Source organism: Balaenoptera physalus (genome assembly GCF_965194825.1).
Source record: "Balaenoptera physalus genome assembly, chromosome: 16".
NCBI lineage: Eukaryota > Metazoa > Chordata > Mammalia > Artiodactyla > Balaenopteridae > Balaenoptera > Balaenoptera physalus.
Window position 1 is genome coordinate 53,434,166 of NC_138898.1, and position 17,591 is coordinate 53,451,756.

A 17,591-nucleotide genomic window follows, 5' to 3' on the forward strand; every position below is an offset into this window, starting at 1 on the left:
GTAGCACTGTGAGGTTTTCCTCTTCAAATCCTTGCCAATACAGTGCATTTTCCTTCTTTTTTATCTTTGCTGATTTGATAGGCTATCGTGTTCATTAACATTTCTTTGATTCATTGTAAGGTTGAATGGTTTCACTTGGTTTTAGCTCTTGATTTGTTTTCTTCCTCTGTTGAATCACTTCGGTGTTCTTGGCTGTCAGGGTCCTGGAAGGATGTAAATGTGGCTGAGAAGTCTCTACAGGAGAGTAGCTGACCTCTAGGGGACCAGTTACAGACAGCAGGGCCCAAGGAAGCTGGACTCCCGCAGCGGGATAGAGAGCCCCTCGGCCCTGGGAGGGCAGGTGGGAGGGACCAGCACCTGAGGGGGGGGGCCCTCTGTGGTGGGAGAGGGCTGTGGCCTGGGGGTTGGCCAGGAGGAATAATCTCCATCTCTCTCCTGTCTCCCACTGGGGGTTCCTGCTGGCTCCAGGGCACAGAGAAGGACAGAGACCGCATCTGGGAACACATGGGGAAGATATGCAGCATGTCGGCCTTGTCTGTGTTTTTTAGGCATCTGCCTTTGGAGGCTGCTGGACCCGCAGTTAGGAAGTCTCCTGTATGGGGAGCCCTGCTGGCTGACCACCCCAGGGATGGCAGGTGGGGAGCCAATGGCCACCATGGCCAGTGGGCATGCCTCACAGCAGACCATTGCATGCTGAATTGGTGTGGCCATGGGCCCTGGGTTTCTTGTGCATTTTAATTCTGGTGTTGTGTTGTTTATAGCCATACACTGTAAAGAATACAGCTATAGACAGACAAAGCATGGGTCTGTTGTGTTTTACTGCAGGTGGCTGTACCCTGTCAAGTTATTTCTGAGTCAGGCCTAAGTTGAGGTGCCCAGTACAGAGCCTTCAGTCAGTGCAGGAAGAGAAGGGTACTTTCCCCAAACTGGAGCACTTTGTGTAGCAGGGTGGTTGACTTTGAGAAGGAAAGACGAAAAAGAAGGAACTTTCAGCCATCCTCCCTTCCCCAGCTCTCCCTCCTCTAGAACATCCCAGAACTGAGTGAGTTGCTCCTGCTGTGTTTAGAGCCAGGTCTTTGGAGGGCGGGTACTCATGCCTGGGCAGAGCGCTGTCCCATGGAAGCCGCCCAGGGCTTCACAGCCAAGCCCTTGGGGGCGTTTGGGGTTGGAGAATTCTTGGCTGTGGGGCTGTCTGGTGCCTGCAGGATACTTAGCTGTATCCCTGGCTTCTACCCACTAGGTGACAGCAGCCCCTTCCCGCCCCCATTGTGGCAGCGAGAGATGTCGCCAGGCATTGCCAGATGTCCCGGGGGCCCAGTTGTCCACAGCTGAGACAGTGGGGCCAACAGGCAGGCCCCTTCACCGGGGGCCTGTTACAGTTTTTAGTGTTGCCTGATTTCAGAAGTCATCCTGAAGGGCCAGAGACCTCTCAGTGGTAGGTATATTGGTGTAATGTTTTACCCGGTACACTTTCTAAGTTAGTTCAGGAAAATTTGTCCACGGAGACAAGTAATTTCTAGCCCAGATTATTAAACATGTTGAGGAAAGGGACAGCTTGATCTGTAGAAGGTCAGGCTAGGTGAAAGGGTCTTGTTTGTCTGGAGCACAATGGTGTTGAGCTGTGTGGTATTGTGTCCTGCTTGTGCCCCGGGTTGCCGTGCAGGGACCTGGTAGTGAGAAGCGCGGTCTGAGCAGGGCCAGAGCCTCGCTGGCAGCCGTTCAAAGCGGGTTACCGAGTCTGGTATGCGGCGCAGGCGTGGAAGGTCGTGGGAGGCAGTTGGCTGCCAGTGCCATGGGTGTCCCCAGTGGAATCAGTCGGTGGAGGTGACCCAGCACTTCACGTGCTCCTTAGAGAAGTGATTTGTCCTCAGATGGTGGGCAGCTCTCACACGGGAATCCCCAATCCTGTGTCCTCTGGTCGTGGGCAAGGCTGAAAGCAGCTGTTCTGTCCCCGATGCCAGAGGATGCCCCGCGGGGGATACCTCTGGAGTGGCGCCGGGGGGGTGGGGGGTGGGCAGGCCGGCTTGTGCCCACAGTGCTGCTCTGTCAGGGCTGCCTGGACACTGATGAGCCCCTGAGGACCTACTAGGGTGACGTGGGTGTCATGCCTCCTTGCGGCAGTTATGGGTGGGTCCAGCAGCCAGACCCCACAAGTCTGCAGTTGAACTTGGCACAATCCAGTACTAGAGGTGGCAGACTGTTGCAAAGGGTCTCTGGCCGTGACGCCCGAGTCTTATTCCTCTCGTAGTCCCTAACCTGCCTGAGCTGTTTGTTATGAGGAGAGGGTATCCCTGCCCTGCGTGCAGCCTGTGGGAGATCCAGTCCTTTCCACATTCTGCGTGTGTCCGGGGCTGTTTTAGACACCACAGGTCCAGCAGTGAACAGACAAGGCCCCTGTCCTCAAGATGCTCCCAGCTGACAACACGCTGGGCGAGGTCACTCCGGTGTGTTGGCGAAAGGCAGGGAGGGGTCCAGGAGGGGCTGCCCTGGCAGTCAGGGCTGGTGTTGCTGAGCAGGTGACCTTGAAGCCAGCCCTCGAAGGGGCGGGTCCAAGAAGGGGGTGTGATGGGAGGGCCCCTGACAAGTCCTGTTCTCGGGAGCGTACAGTCTGATCTCAGGTGACTGTGGCTTCCCAAGAGATGAACACCGACTGTGCAGCGTCCACGGTGGAAAATGCTCTGTGTCTCAGCATGAACTTTACCCTTTTCCCTCTTCTCATCAGCCAGGGCCAACTCGTTTGTAGGAACAGCCCAGTATGTTTCTCCAGAGCTGCTCACAGAGAAATCGGCCTGTAAAAGGTAACCTGTTTTCATCTGATCCATAATTCTCTTTTCTCTAAAGTAGTTGGTATTTTTTTCAGGTGAAATTAATAGTTAAGGGAGTGCCTTTCATGGCCTTTACATAGCCAAGCCTACTTTGGAAGAAGTTAGCCTTTTGTCTTTTAACCAGCATCTTTACTTTGATAACCTATGTGCTACTTTGTTACTACTTATACTTTCTGGCGTGGTTGTTGCTTTTATGCTTCGAGATTTGATCTTGTTCCTTCAGGAACAACTAAACAACTAACTATTCAGTGGGGAGTACTGTGGCCGACAGGTCTGTATTAGTGACATGAGGCTTCCTGCTGTGTCCCAGAGCCCCGGGACCCTTGGTGCCACCTCCGGCTCAGGCACCCTGGCTGTGGCAGCAGCTGCAGGTCAACTGTTCAGTGTAACGTGCTCTGCAGAGTGCAGGACAGGCCCAGAAGGCAGCGTCTGTGGGAGGAGACAGGACTGGGCCAGTTTCCCAGCAGGGGCCCAGCCAGCACTACAGGGGGCAGGCCCAGTAGTGGCCACAGAATTGAGGGCCTTGGTGGAGTCCTCAGTTGTGAAAATGAGAAGTGTAGGGGGTGGGATATTGTGTTCACAAGAGTGGAGGTCCAGAGAGTGGAGAGGGTCAGTGGCAGGGCAGTTGGGCAGTGGAGGTGAAGCAGGTGGGGGTGCCGATGGCCAGGAGCTGGGAGAAGTCTGGGGTGCTGTCTTGGGTGGACATGAGGCAGGTAGAAGACGGAGAGGCGGCAGGAGAACCTAGGCTTTCAGAGTTTGGGGATGACAAGTTCTGTGGTTGAAGCTTTTCTTTGGATTTTTCCTGCCCTGGGCCAGACACTCAGCCCACTGGGACCATTGCTGGAGCTGACAGAGGCCCACACAATCAGTGTCGTGCACTGGCATGCTGCAAGGGGCTGCCTTCCTAAAGTGACAAGTGACTGCCAGGGCAGCAGAGGAGTGATGGTTCTGGGCACAGCAGCTCTGTGTTTCTGAGCCTGACGGCTTTTTAAAACCTCTTTAGCGAGTGGAGCCACAGGGCACAAACATGATGGTTGGAAGGATATTCAGAAAAATTAAGCTTGGGCATCTTAGCAGTCTCTGGGCTCTTTGGGTTTTTTTTGTTTTTGTTTTGCTTTTTGTTTTCTACTCTTATTGAACCAACAAACTTTGAGCTCTCACTGTGGGCCAGATGCTGTTGTAGGTCAGGGCTTCCCAGCTGGGACAGTTCTGCCCGCCAGGGGACATCTGGCCATGTCTAGACACAGTTTTGGTGTCACAACTTGGCGGGGGTGAGGAGGGAATGGGTGGAGCCAGGGGCACTGCCCAACATCCTACAGTGTCGAAACGGCCCCCCAGCGAGGATGACGGGTCCCAGATGCCCACAGGGCCCAGGCTGAGAAACCCTCCTCCAGGTGGTGGGTGCACTGGGCCAGATTCTCCAAGTGTGTGTCACTGCTGCCTAAGAACTAGCTTTTCCTCGAGTTGGGGTTTACTTTCAGCAAGAGGAATTCCTTTCGCACTAATGGAGGAAGGTCTCCAGGCTCTACTGAGTGAGAGAAGGAAGACACAGAGTGGCCTCCCAGAGTCACTTGTCTGTGCATTTAAACCTCAAGAAGGATATACAAGCCACGGATAACTGGTTATCTGTGGTGAGGGTAAGGGTTAGGGCTGTGAGTGAGACCTCACTGGGTGCCTTTTTATGCTTTTAATTTTTAAAGTCATGTGATACTTAAAAAATAGTTAAGAATTTTTTTCCTGATTCTAAAAATGATACTTATTCATTATAAAGAATTTTTAGAAAATATGGAGAATTAAAAAAAAAAAAGTAGGGAGTTTCCTGGTGGTCTAGCGGTTAGGATTCGGCACTTTCACTGCTGAGGCCTGGGTTCAGTTCCTGGTGGGGAGCTGAGATCCCACAGTCCGGGTGGCCAAAATCAAACAAACAAACAAAAAAAGCCAAGGAAACACTCATAGTCTCCAACCCACTAGTAGTCACAGATAATGATTTGGTATGTCTTTCTTTCCAGCTACTTTTTTCTGTGTGTTTTAAATGTGTTTACATAATTTTTATACAACTGGAATCATACTGAATAACCACTTTTGAATCCTGCTCCCTGTGATTATATGATGAACATTTCCCCATACCACTAACATTATTGGCAGAAGTCTTTTAACAGCTGTATGATTTTCCAACATATGAATTCATTGCAGTTCATTGAGCTTTTCCTTTACTGTTAGACGTTGAAGTAGTTTTCATATATTGGGCACAGCCTGGTGTGCCTTTACGTGCGGCATGCCCTGCGCTGGGGAAGAAGGGCCTTCCTGCCTGTTCAGCTGGAGAGTCTGCCAGGGATGCCCCATGTTCCTCTTTGAATTTCAAGAAGTAGAGTGACTTGGTTTAACTGAGCATTTAAAAAATCATCAGTGCATACTGCTTTCCAGAAATGTTACACTGGCTTCCCCCTTTAGTTTTCATTGTATTGAAAAACATTTTAAATGGCAAGATACCTGTGGAAAGTTAGCCCCGAAGCCGTTCTGCTGGCAGTCCCACTCCCTGGAGATGACCCGTGAAAGCAGCACAGGCAGCCCCACCCCACAGCCCTGCCCCTCCTCTCTGGCCACTGCCACATGGAAAGGCCGATGCTTTTCTGTTGGCGTTTTTCTCTTGTAGCTCCCCATTTTAACTACACTAAACAGCAGAGAAAACCAAGTGTAAGAACTAGTTACTGAGTAGAATGTACGTTCATTTTTAACATGCCCTTCACTCCATCTGTGTGTTGTGACTCAGATTTCTGATCTGTGGCATTTTTCACCCACATCAAGTGCTTCATCTACCCCGGGCCAACGGTGCTGTGATATGGGTCCGAGGACAGAGCCTTCACCCAAGGCCCCCAGCACTGTAATTGGCCTCTTGTCTCCACCCACGACCTACGATTTCATCTTCCAGAATGCCAAGCTGTGGCCTCTTCCAGAAACTGACTGTATCCAGCAACGCATGAGCCCTACGTATATTTAGGGCTTGCGGGGAGGTAGTTGGCCATGCAGGGCAAGTTGCATCTTGATGCTTTCATAGGGCTGAGCTGGGAATAGAATGCAAGATTTACAGAGGAAATAAAATATGCAAAGTAGTTCTCAGCCGTGAACTCTGAGATGCACTGAGGGGAGAGAAAAAACAGGAGCAGGAGGGAAGGAGGGTGGTGAGCAGAACAGCCCCTCCAGGGTCCCTGCCAGCTGGTTCTGGAAAAGACTTAGGGAAATTCAGAACCGTAGTGTGTTTCCTTTAAAATGTATAATTAAGGGCTTCCCTGGTGGCGCAGTGGTTAAGAATCCGCCTGCCAATGCAGGGGACACGGGTTTGAGCTCTGATCTGGGAAGATCCCACATGCCGCGAGGCAACTAAGCCCACGCGCCACAACTACTGAGCCTGTGCTCTAGAGCCGCAAGCCACAACTGCTGAGCCCACGTGCCACAACAGCTGAGCCCGCGTGCCACAACTACTGAAGCCTGCGCTCCTAGAGCCTGTGCTCTGCAACAAGAGAGGTCACCGCAACGAGAAGCCCGTGCACCGCAATGAAGAGTAGCCCCCACTCGCTGCAACTAGAGAAAAGCCCACACACAACAACGAAGACCCAATGCAGCCAAAAATAAATAAAAATAAATTTTTAAAAAATGTATAATTAAAATGTTCATAAAGGAGGGGCAGGGCTTTGCACAGTGAGTCCAAGAAGGGAAAGAGAAAGCTTGCTTTGTGTGCATCCTGTGGACTGTGATTTGGCTCCTTGGCATACATGAGCTCGCGTCTGTGTCCTGGGGGTAAACAGTGAGCTGTGAGAGAATCTGAGACTCAGCTGTACCAACCTGCCAGTGCCCCTGCCCCCGCCCCTGGGACTGGAAGAAGGGGCTTTTTGGCCAGTGTTTGCTGTAGTCAGGAGTGACCGCTGCTCCCTGGCCAGGACCAGACCGGGCCTGTGAGGTCGTTGGTTGCCCCTGAGCTAGGCGCCCAGCCTGGCCCAGCAGTGCCTGCTGTGTGTGTGTGGGATCCTCTGGTCCTGGATCCGCAGAGAGGCCCCCTCAAGGAGAGCCCAGAGCAGGTTTCCACCCTCACACTGACCTGGTTTTAAAGGTGAGAAACAGATCAGAGGCTGAAATGGGTGGTGTGAACAGACAGGATGGAAATGAACCATGCTCCCCACTGAAATGTTACAAATGTCATTCTTCTTTGTTTTTCTCCTCCCTTAAAGTTCAGACCTTTGGGCTCTTGGATGCATAATATACCAGCTTGTGGCAGGACTGCCACCGTTCCGAGCTGGGTAAGAGACCCACACCCCACACCCCCCTCCTAGCCCTTCGCAGCAGCCTGACAGAGAAGTGGGAGGGGGCAGTCCCAGGGTTAGGGCTGGGTGGGGGGAACTTTTATGACGGCTCTTTAGTGAACCTGGTGGCTCTCTGGGGAGAGAGGGAGACGGCTGTCCCAGGAAAGTACAGCTCTGTACTGGGGAGGTTTGTGTGACCCTGCCCAGAATGATGGCTTTTCTTATTTTACAGAAATGAATATCTTATATTTCAGAAGATCATTAAGTTGGAATATGACTTTCCTGAAAAATTCTTTCCTAAGGCAAGAGATCTTGTGGAAAAACTTCTGGTAAATATTTCGAATTTTCTTCTGGTAGGATGATCCAGTAGCCACACCCTGAGTCCCTCTGAACTTGTGATCAGAGGGCCTTTCCTTGGAGGCACCTATGTTTAATAAATGGGCATTTTAGGGTTGATAGTGATTGTAGGTAGATGCATATCTTCAGTCTCATCCCATCAGGCCTTTTCAGTTTTCAAGTGCCTGATTCTTGAGCTTAATAAGATAGGAAATTACTGTATCACTTTGCATTTGCTCATCAACACACACACCATTTTAAGTTACCAGACGCTGGAGCAGCTTGGCGTGCTGCAGTGGCAGGTGGCTGTAAATTCTACTTAGCGACATCTGTGAGTATCAACTTTATAGAGTCAGCTACATGAAGGTGCTAAAGATCAACCCAAGTTATATAGCAAAGGTGAACAGATTTACCCAGGAAAGGAGTGTCTGTTTATGTTCTGGAAACTGTAGTGTCCCTTCCCCTGGTGTGTTTTGGCTCCAGACCTTCCATTCACTTGATTTGGGGGAGCAGGGTCAGTCAGCCTCTTCCTACCTGTCCCTTGTGTGTCTGTCCCCTCTGGGGGAGTGCGTTGGATCCTCTGTGGGTCTGGGGGGGGCAGCCGAATTCTGGAGGAGCTGGCTGTGGGGCCCTTTGAGACCACGTGCAGGTGGGGGACCCAAGGCACTTTACTCCCCATCTGTGATAGCTTCCTGTTCACGTAAACTCTTCATTCTCTTATTAAAGCCAGTGAGTTCCTCTTTTTCCTGTTTTAGGATTTTAAGAGAATACTTGCTGCTATTCATTAACTTTTGATGTAGTGATTCATTTTCATCTGTGGGGGGAGGGGCAGAGACTCAGGAGAAGTGAAAGCTGCGCTTGGCCACCCCCCCCAACCCCCCACGGTGACTCAGTTGTCCCCAGCACACTGTGCCCTTCCTACTTCCAGGAGATCCCAAGAATTGAAAAGAACTACTCAGAAATAATTTTTTTTGTCAGAATTACTTTTTAACCCCGACACTGACTTGACTTCTGTTTAAGGTTTTAGATGCCACAAAGCGATTAGGTTGTGAAGAAATGGAAGGGTACGGCCCTCTGAAAGCTCATCCGTTCTTTGAGTCCATCACGTGGGAGAACCTGCATCACCAGACGCCTCCGAAGCTCACAGCTTACTTACCGGCCATGTCGGAAGATGATGAGGACTGCTACGGCAATGTAAGCCAGCGCGCCAGGGCCGAGATGGGTCCTGCTGGCCCGCCTGGGAAGTGGCTCCTCTGGGCAGGGCCAGGGACCCCAGGTGGTGGGATGAATGGCTAAAGGGGGAGCCAGTGTAGATCCGTGGAGGTGGAGGGGCAGTGAACACTCTGTGGCCCGAGTCTGAGTCCCTCACTGAGACTGGGGCCGAAGAGGCTTAACGTCTGCCCCGAGTGCAGATCGCCAGGTACGTGCATCCCTTTCTCATTTCCTCTAGTTAATTTTTGCCCAAAGGGGTCGAACCAGAGCCTGGGCGCTGATTCTCCTGGTGGGCTTCTGTCTTCCGGTTTTGGCTGATGTCCTTATAATTTTGTATCTGAAGACATTCCGGAATGCCTCTGGTATTTCCCAGAGAATCCCAGGGTGCTGCTGCTGCTTTGAACTTTTGGGGGATGTAGTGTTGAGGATGGACACTGGTCACTGTCAGCTCTTAGTGCCTGGTACAAGCGGGACAGTGGCGCAGGCCCGAGGGATGAGGCACCCTGGGGTCCGAGGCAAGCTCAGACATAGGGTCTTCAGTATACTTTGTCCTTTAAACTTTCCTTATGGACGGTGTGAAACATGCAGAAATGGGCCGAGGAGGATGGTGAGCTGCAGTGTGTCCGTCACCACCTTCAGGTCACCCTCCACCAGGACCCCCATATTTACATGTAATGTCAGGTGTTTTGATTATCAGCCATAGTCCATATTTCTGATTTGATTTCTGTTATTGTGGCTTATTGTAACCAGTTATCATATATAGAGTTCCGCCTCAATTGACTGAGGAATTCTAGAGTTCACGTAAAAGTCATCCAAGGCTAAGTTAAAATTACAACTGGCATCACCTCTTGGAGATCAAGAGCCCCCTATGTCTCCTATCTACTGTTTTAAGCAACACATCCCTCCCTTTTTTGCCCTAAAATATCCTTTATGCCCAGACTTGAATTGAGCCAGATGTGGAGTGCCGTCTGTGCTCCCCCATGACTTGCTTCCCTACCTCAGTGGTCACAGCTGTCCACAGCCTCTGCGTGTGCAGACTGCAAAGGGCTCCCTCCCTCGGCCCTAGTTGCCGACCAGGCCCTTGGGCCCTGATGTCGTTCTTGGGTCATGGCCGGCAGGCACGGGTGGGGTCCCCAGGGCCTTTGGCAGGGGTGTGCCAGGGGAGCAGCACGCTCTGCTGGCCAGACTCTGAGGGAGCCACTGGGGCCCCGGTTGTCTCAGGTCTCAGTGCCCAGGGAGCCTGGCTTCATGGGCGTGTGCGCACTCTTGAGTGTCTGTTGCAGGCTCTCTGTCTGCTATTCCATCATGTTTGCCATGTTGAGAGCTCTGGCTTCTCGGTACTCAAGTGTCGCCATCTTAATCCTGATCCTCCAGGATCAAAGAGGCCAGCAGGCCGCAAGTCCCGGGCCTCCCCTTCCTGTAGGTTAAGACTGAGGATAAGCTCCTCTCTGGGGCGAACAGCTTCTGACATTGCCATCAGAAGGGGGACGCAGGGCAGGCTGGATCCAGCCTGAGGCTGGTGGTCAGCTGTGTAGTAGAGGAGAAAGCTGGGCTGCGTGTCGGTGACTCGTCTCCCACGGCCTTCGGGGTGAGAGCTTGCTGGGTGTACGATAGGTCAGAGTGTGTCTGGATCTTTGGACCAGAGGGAAGTCCAGGCGCTGTTCTCACTTTTCCCTCTTCTCTGTGCAGTACGACAATCTCCTGAGCCAGTTCGGCTGCATGCAGGTGTCGTCGTCCTCCTCCTCCCACTCCCTGTCTGCCGCGGACGCGGGGCTGCCCCAGAGGGTGGGAAGCAACATCGAGCAGTATATCCACGACCTGGACACTAATTCTTTTGAACTGGACTTACAGTTTTCTGAAGATGAGAAGAGGTTGTTATTGGAGAAGCAGGCCAGCGGAAACCCTTGGTAAGAACGTACAGCTGTAAGCAGCGCCCCATTTAGAAACGCAGGGTGGAACGCACGGGGATGAACGCCAGCCGTGGTAACTGACAGAGCTTGGGCGTCCTACCTTCGACACCACTGCTCTAAAGGCTCCGCTCCCTTCCGCCTCACATAGCTGCCTTTCTGCAGATGAGGACCCTCAAAGTGTCCAACTGGAAGTGGGTGTTTGGAGGGCCGGCTGGGGGGTGAGAGGGTTTGGGACCCTCCGGGCTCTGGCCCTTGGGACTTGGCGGGCCAGGCACGCCAGCAACCGTATTGGGACCTGGATTCACCATTATTTAAATAACCGCTGCCCAACAGCCTTTCCTGCCCTGGAGCGTTCAGATGCTCTAGAAATGGACCCGTGTGATTGGCGTTTGTGTTCTTATCGAGGCAAACATCTTCCATGTTCATTGGCCATTTGTATTTATATTTTGAGGTTCATTTGTATCCTTTGACTCTTTTTTTCTTGTATGTTTTGCATCTTTCTAAAATTGACTTTTCAGAGCCATAGATACGAAGACTATTTCTCTGTTTATTTTGCAAACATTTTTTTCCAGTTTATCTCTTCATTCTATTTGTGCATTTTTTGGTGGGGGGAGTTGCAGATTCTTACAAAGTTGAACCTGTTTGTGTGTTTATTTTCTGCTTTCCATCTTGGTCCTGTTGAGAAGAGCTTCTCCACCTAGACATTTTCTTCAAGGATTTTTATGGTTTCACCTTTTGCGCAGGCAGAGAGGAGCCTGGGTGGGGGTGGGGAAGGAGGCTTAGAGGAAGAGAGGCCACCTGGACATGGGCGCCGTTGTGCAGAGGAATGGGGGTGGGGGACGCAGAGGAAAAGTGGCAGGTGGATGAGGCTAGGATTTTGTACAATTAGAAATGATTGTCTCTAGGGACTTCCCTGGTGGTCCAGTGGTTAAGACTTCACCTTTCAATGCAGGGCGTGTGGGTTCGATCCCTGGTCGGGGAGCTAAGATGCCACATGCCTCCTGACCAAAAAACGAAAACATAAAATAGAAGCAATACTGTAACAAATTCAATAAAGACTTTAAAAATGGTCCACATCAAAAAAAAAAAAAAAATTTATCATCTCTAGAAAAGTGAGTGTACCTCTTGGCCAGCTGAAACAATCTCCAGTTCTTGGGGGCTTACGTTCCCTGCAGTGGTGTTCCGAGGAGCCCTAATGTGTACCGAGCAGGAGGGAAGGGCTCCTGCTGGGCGCCCTGCTCTGAGCAGGTCCATGTGCCAGGTTGTGATCCCTGAGAAGGGCCTGCTGTGTCCACCCCACAGGCTTGGCCGGGTGCAGAGCACGGCCGAGAAGCACTGTTGCCGACATGGGGGTGGCTACTCAGAAGGACCATGTGCCCCGCCCGGGGCGTTTTCAGAGGCCCTGGGCAGCCTGGGCCCTTCAGCCTGCGGTTCCGGGCAGGGCAGAGTAACTGGTGGCCGGTCAGGCCCTGCAACCTCTCACCCACTCTTTCTTTTTTTCGCGCTCTCCTCCCTTTCCTCCCAATTCAATCCCATTTGGAAGCTGACGACTGTGGAAAGTTTAAGGCATCTCTCATTTGGTCAGTGGAGATCCCTCAGGCACATTCTTTAGAACGGTGATTCTCAATGTCTGGCCCATAGACCATAATAATCATTCTGTAATAATACTAAGATGGTGTTTGCTTTTCTACTTTTATTTTCTTTGAATGTACAGTGGAGTTTTTCAGAAGCTACACACTGTAGGATGACATTGCTTTGACAGCTAATGGAATTTGTGTTTTCTATCTTTTGAATCTTCTAAAGAGGTAGGTTTATGGTATAAATATGTGCACTTTTAGACATTAATAAGTTCTCAGTATTTCTGCTGGGCTCTTACTAGCTATTTTCCGCTGTACCTCCTATAATTATTGTAACTTCCTATCATCGAGTAATTTACCGCTTTGCAATCCTGAAATTTTTCCTGTGCCCACATGGAAACACAGTGAAGAAGTAAGTATACTTTGAGTTGTTTGGCAATATTATTTTAAAATTTCTCAAAAACTTTAATAATTTCTATCTGAAACTTATTTTAGATTTTAATGATATATTCTAAAACAAAAGAACATTTATATGTTTTTCATATTTGAGTATAGATCATTGACTTAAAAAGGGAGAAGACTTGCTTTCCCACCCACAGTAGCATCACCTCAGTCTAAAGATGCAAAAAGAAGACACTGGGTTCTCTGACTCATGGAAGGAAGGAATCCACTCCAGAGAAACTAGGCAAAACTATAAATATGAAACAGAAATAGGACAAAAGGCTGTCTTTCCCTGGCTTTATAGATGTGAATACCTTGCTGTGTTGTGTCTATGAACAGAATGTCTTTGCATACTATTTTGGTGCCAGTTAAGTGGCAGCATCATTTAGAGACCAGTCATTCAGAATTTTAAAGATACAAGAATTGAATATTGTAAGTGTACACGTGATGAGCTCTTTCAGAGCCAAACATCAGAAAGCCTCTGGAGCGCCTTAACAAGCGCTGGGAGGCTGAAGAGCCTCGAGCCATTGACCCTGCTGAGTGAATGCCATTGATGCAGATGAGAGCCACTGAGAGGAATCCCGGCCACAATGGTGGTCCACGATACGACACAGCAACTCTCTGGATTAAAGATGTGGCTGCGGAGGACACAGGGAGTGAGTTGGTATCTCTACCTCCAAATTGTTTTTTTGCCTTCCAAGTGGATGAATCTACAGATGGGACTAGACTCACTGCTTTACTTGTATTTGTCCAGTGCTCACCCCAACTTACCATCAAAGAAAGATGGTTCTTTTACCTTTTACCTAAGTGCTTGGCAGAAAGCACAATTTGTGCTGAGACAGTCCGTGTTGAGCACCTCTTTTGAATTTCACAGTTCTGGAACAAACATGTTGACATGTGCAGTGATGGTGCAGGAGCAACGGTGGGTAAAACTGTCAGTGCCAGGTCATGAATCCCGGCCATGGCACCAGGCGGTGCGAGAAGAGCCGGCTCTTCACAGCCACACGATCACAGGGGCAGAGGAAAAGACAACAAGCCAGCCTCACTTAGGAGTGGTCATTGAAGATGATTGATTTAATTAATGTGCTGTAGAACGAAATGGGAAGTACGCATAAAGCACTTCTGCTGCACCTCCAGGGTGACGGCTACCTCAAGAAAAGCGCTGTGTGGTGGTTTGTGCTGGGAGCTGAACGAGCTGCTCTTTTCATGGAAGACCATTTTCACTGGAAGGTTTGACTGACAAACTGGTTGTTCAGACTTGGCTATTTGACCAACATTTTTCTGGAAAATGACTGGAATGAGCCTGTCACTTCAAGGAAAACAACTGCTGGTGTTTGTTACCAGTGATAAAATCAAAACCTTCAAGTGAAAATTAGAATTATGGGAAACTTTATTCATCACTGTGAGCTTGACATCTTCCCAATATTTAAAGACTTTTTTGGGGAGAAAGGTAGCAATATTTATGAATTGATTTGTTGATATCGTAGAATGAAATTTGTCAACATTTGGAAGATCTCCATAACTCAGCGAACCACTATTTCCAGATGACCAATGTTTGGTGCTGTAAACTCATATAAGGGCGGAAGATCTATTCAAAGTGCAAGGTAGGTTGGTGGATTCTAATGTCAAAAGTATGAAAAATTCATTCTTGGGGATTCAGATTCCACGTGGCAGCTAACCTTTAAGAAACTGCACTTCTGGAGTTTTGGTGTAGTATCAAAGAAGAATGCCCAGAAATATCTGAAAAGGCTATTAAAATACTCTTACGACTTCTTCATGTACTTCAGCCTGGACAGCATATCACAGTAGAGTGAAGGCAGAGGCAGATGTGAAAATCCAGCTCTCTTCTGTGAAGCCAGATGTTAAAGAGATTTGCAAAGTGTACAGCAGTGTCATGCTTCTCATTAATTACCTTCATTTTCAAAAGAAATTATTTTTAAAATTAAAAAATCATTTATGTTAATGTGGAATGGATTTATTTTGTTTTTTAATGAATTAAATATTTGAAAATGTCTGTTTTAATTTCTTATACGTAAGTATTGATGCATCTAACCCAAATGAAGGAGAGCTCTTTGGGGTCTTCCATAAAGTTTAGAGTATGAAGGGGTCCTGAGACCTGAAGGGTTGAGAGATGGCATTTTAGAGCAAACTGGCCGTGCTCATGTGGTCCTCCCTCACCTGCCTAGAAGCCCAGCGTGGATAGCCTGCCCGAGGTGGTTGTAGAGCCCATCGGGCCCTGGCAGACTCACTCCGCTCTCCTGAAATGGCCCAGACTTGCTGGTGGCCTCAGGTTTATATCCTTGAGGTTGGTCTTCTCGGGGTTTGGGTGGGATGGGAGAGGGTGAGGAGCAGAGAACTGGCTTTGGAATCAAAAAAAGTGGGGGGTGTTTGCACTGTTACCCCTTGTGAAATGATGGTGGGGAAGTCGTGAGACTCTCAGCCCCCGTGTTGACATCTGTACAGAGGCAATGACAACTGTCGCCTGAATGGTGGGAGCCAGAGGCTGTGTGAGAAAGCAAGGCTGTGTTAAAGCCCTGTCTGCACACTAACTACATGCTACCTACATGCTGAGAATCAGGCGTGTCTCTGACTTAGGTCTGGTTTCGGCGCTTAAGCTGCAGACGGGCATCTACCACCTGCCAGAGAGAAGAAGGTGCCAGTGCGGGGCGGGGGCCTGGGGAGCTTTCTTCAGGAGGGTGGGAATTGACTTTCTGAAGTAAAAGATCAAAATGATTACTTTAAGTCCTTAAGCTTTTCAAAGTAGGTCAATAACCGGTAGCCTGTTGTAAGCTGCTTGGTTAGTTAACTGAATGAACGGACTGGGGTGTTTATGCTGACAGTGGAGCCTCAGGCTGCTCCGTCCACCCACTCTGCGTCCTGCCTCCTGGGCTCATTTCACCGCAGCCACGGGGTGCAGTCGGAGCCCAGCTTTGGCCTTTCCCGCTTTGGGCCACCCGTGGTTCTCCTGTCTCGGGAGAAGCTGGGAGAGTGTGGTGCAGGCTTCGGCCTTGTGTCAGGAGATAGCTGGGCCCCTCCCTCTGCAGGGCTGGGAAAGGGCTGGCCTGCTTCCCTGGCTTCAGGTTCACTCATGTGACTAGTACTGCTGTGAACATTTGTGCTCCTCCTTTTTGTTTTTCTTTTCTTCCTTAGAATAAATTCCTGGGAGCCGGATTACTGCAGTATTCAGCGAGTCCTCCTCATTTCAGGGCCGGTGGTGGCGGTGCGGGTGAGAATGCTACTCCACAGCCCCCGCCTGCGTTCACCTCACCCCAGTGCACCCCAGTAGAACGCCTGAAAAGTGGGGCTCGATTTCCTTTCTTTGTTTAGAGCCATTGAGAATTTGTGGTCACTTAATTCCCTTTTGGGAATTTCCAGTTTGTGTCCTTCCTCAGTTTTCTCTCAAGGTTTTAAGCCTTTTATGTTGCTTTATGTATGCTCTCTAGAGTACAAATGTTTACTCTTTATAGGTAATATTTGCTGAAAATCTTCTCCAGCCTGTTTTCATGTGAATTTTGGTTATTTTTGTTGTTAGAGATTCCTTTTGTTCCTGTGTAGTCACGTCTGTTACTCTGTATTTGGTGACTTGTTTTGTTTTCAGCGTAGATGACTGGCCCCTTCTCTTTTTCATTCTCTTGTTTAATTTACTGTTTTAAACCATCCTTCGTGTTAACCCAGCTGAGGCTGCAAAGGCTCCCTGAGGCTTCTTCTGTCCTTGCCTGTCAGGCTTCCCTGGCGACCCGGCCCCAGCAGCCCAGTTAAGTGGAGGGCTTGGTGGTGCAGTCCTTAACCGGCCTGGGATTAGACTGCACTCGCCCCACCACTCCCCACCACCCCACCCCCCACCCCCCACTCCCCGGCCGATAATTTAATTAAAGTCTTCCGCTTATTATCAGTTTGTGGTTCTTTACTACGCATACATTCTGACATAGTAGGGCCTGCTGGTTAAGGGGCTTTCCCTTCGGCCCTGTATTTCTTGTGCTGCAGTGACCCTCATTACGTCTCCTTCTCACAAAATCTCCTTGATTTTTTTTCTTTGTTTCAAGTCTTGTTTTTGTTTGGTTGGTTTTTAAATACATCTGAGAGGAAGCATCGCGCTTTTCCTCACAAAGGTCACAACACTTTTTTTGTTATTATTGACATTTTTCTTAGTTGTTTTCAAAATCCATATGACGCTGTGTCAGTTTACCTGGGCCTGGGTCCTCCGTGATGGGGCCTTGGTGGAGAAGCCCAGTGGGCTCTGGGGAGCAGGCCTTGGTCTGGTGTGTTAGGCTGGGCAAACCTGGGGGCCAGTTAAGCTCGGTGGGAGAACGTCTCAAGAGGAGCCAGGGGAAGCAGGTGGATGTGCTCAGATACTCACATGGTAAAATTGTCACTGTTTGAGGTGACAGTTGTCTTATGCCTTTTACTGTTTCTACAGTAGAACCTTAGATAAGGAATTTCAGTAAAATCAGAACATAAAGCAGTAACTGTTAGCTTTAACCAAAAGAGAGAACCTGCAGAAATTAAACTCCTGTGAATCAAAGTGGACTATACTTGTTAACAATGTATATTAAGTCAAAACCAGTATTTGAAGCTTTTCCTTCTGAATTCCTGCCGTATTTGGATACAAGTGCTTTATTACTATGGTAGAAATACCAGATAAGATGTTCTATTTTTTTTTTGATGTGGACCATTTTTAAAGTCTTTTATTGAATTTGTTACAGTATTGCTTCTGTTTTATATTTTGGTGTTTTGGCCTTGAGGCATGTGGGATCTTAGCTTCCCCACCAGGGTTCGAACCCGCACCCCCTACATTGGAAGGTGAAGTCTTAACCACTGAACTGCCAGGGAAGTCCCCAGATAAGATGTTCTTAAACCAAGTTTCCCACTTGGCTCTCTTAGGGATTTGTGATTCTAAACAGTGCAGTCGTTTCTGAGTGCTGAGTTGGGGTTCCAGCTTGGGGAAGTGACTTGAGAACAATAGTTTGCATCCTGAGCTTGCCTCACAGTGGCCTC

At 49.4% G+C, this 17,591-nt stretch overlaps 1 protein-coding gene across 5 annotated transcripts in view; it reads left to right on the forward strand.

Moving 5' to 3' along the window:
- Nucleotides 1–17,591, forward strand: part of PDPK1 (3-phosphoinositide dependent protein kinase 1) — an 80,923-nt gene that overhangs the window by 55,564 nt on the left and 7,768 nt on the right. For 4 of the 5 annotated variants that reach the window (XM_082428714.1, XM_082428712.1, XM_082428713.1 and 1 more), the window contains 5 exons: nucleotides 2,723–2,798; nucleotides 7,049–7,117; nucleotides 7,353–7,449; nucleotides 8,477–8,650; nucleotides 10,358–10,575. In XM_082428714.1, the coding sequence (XP_082284840.1) occupies nucleotides 2,723–2,798; nucleotides 7,049–7,117; nucleotides 7,353–7,449; nucleotides 8,477–8,650; nucleotides 10,358–10,575 (634 nt within the window). Of the gene's footprint in view, nucleotides 1–2,722; nucleotides 2,799–5,630; nucleotides 6,931–7,048; nucleotides 7,118–7,352; nucleotides 7,450–8,476; nucleotides 8,651–10,357; nucleotides 10,576–17,591 lie in introns of those variants that run through there. The other variant, XR_014254582.1, reaches the window with a different exon arrangement.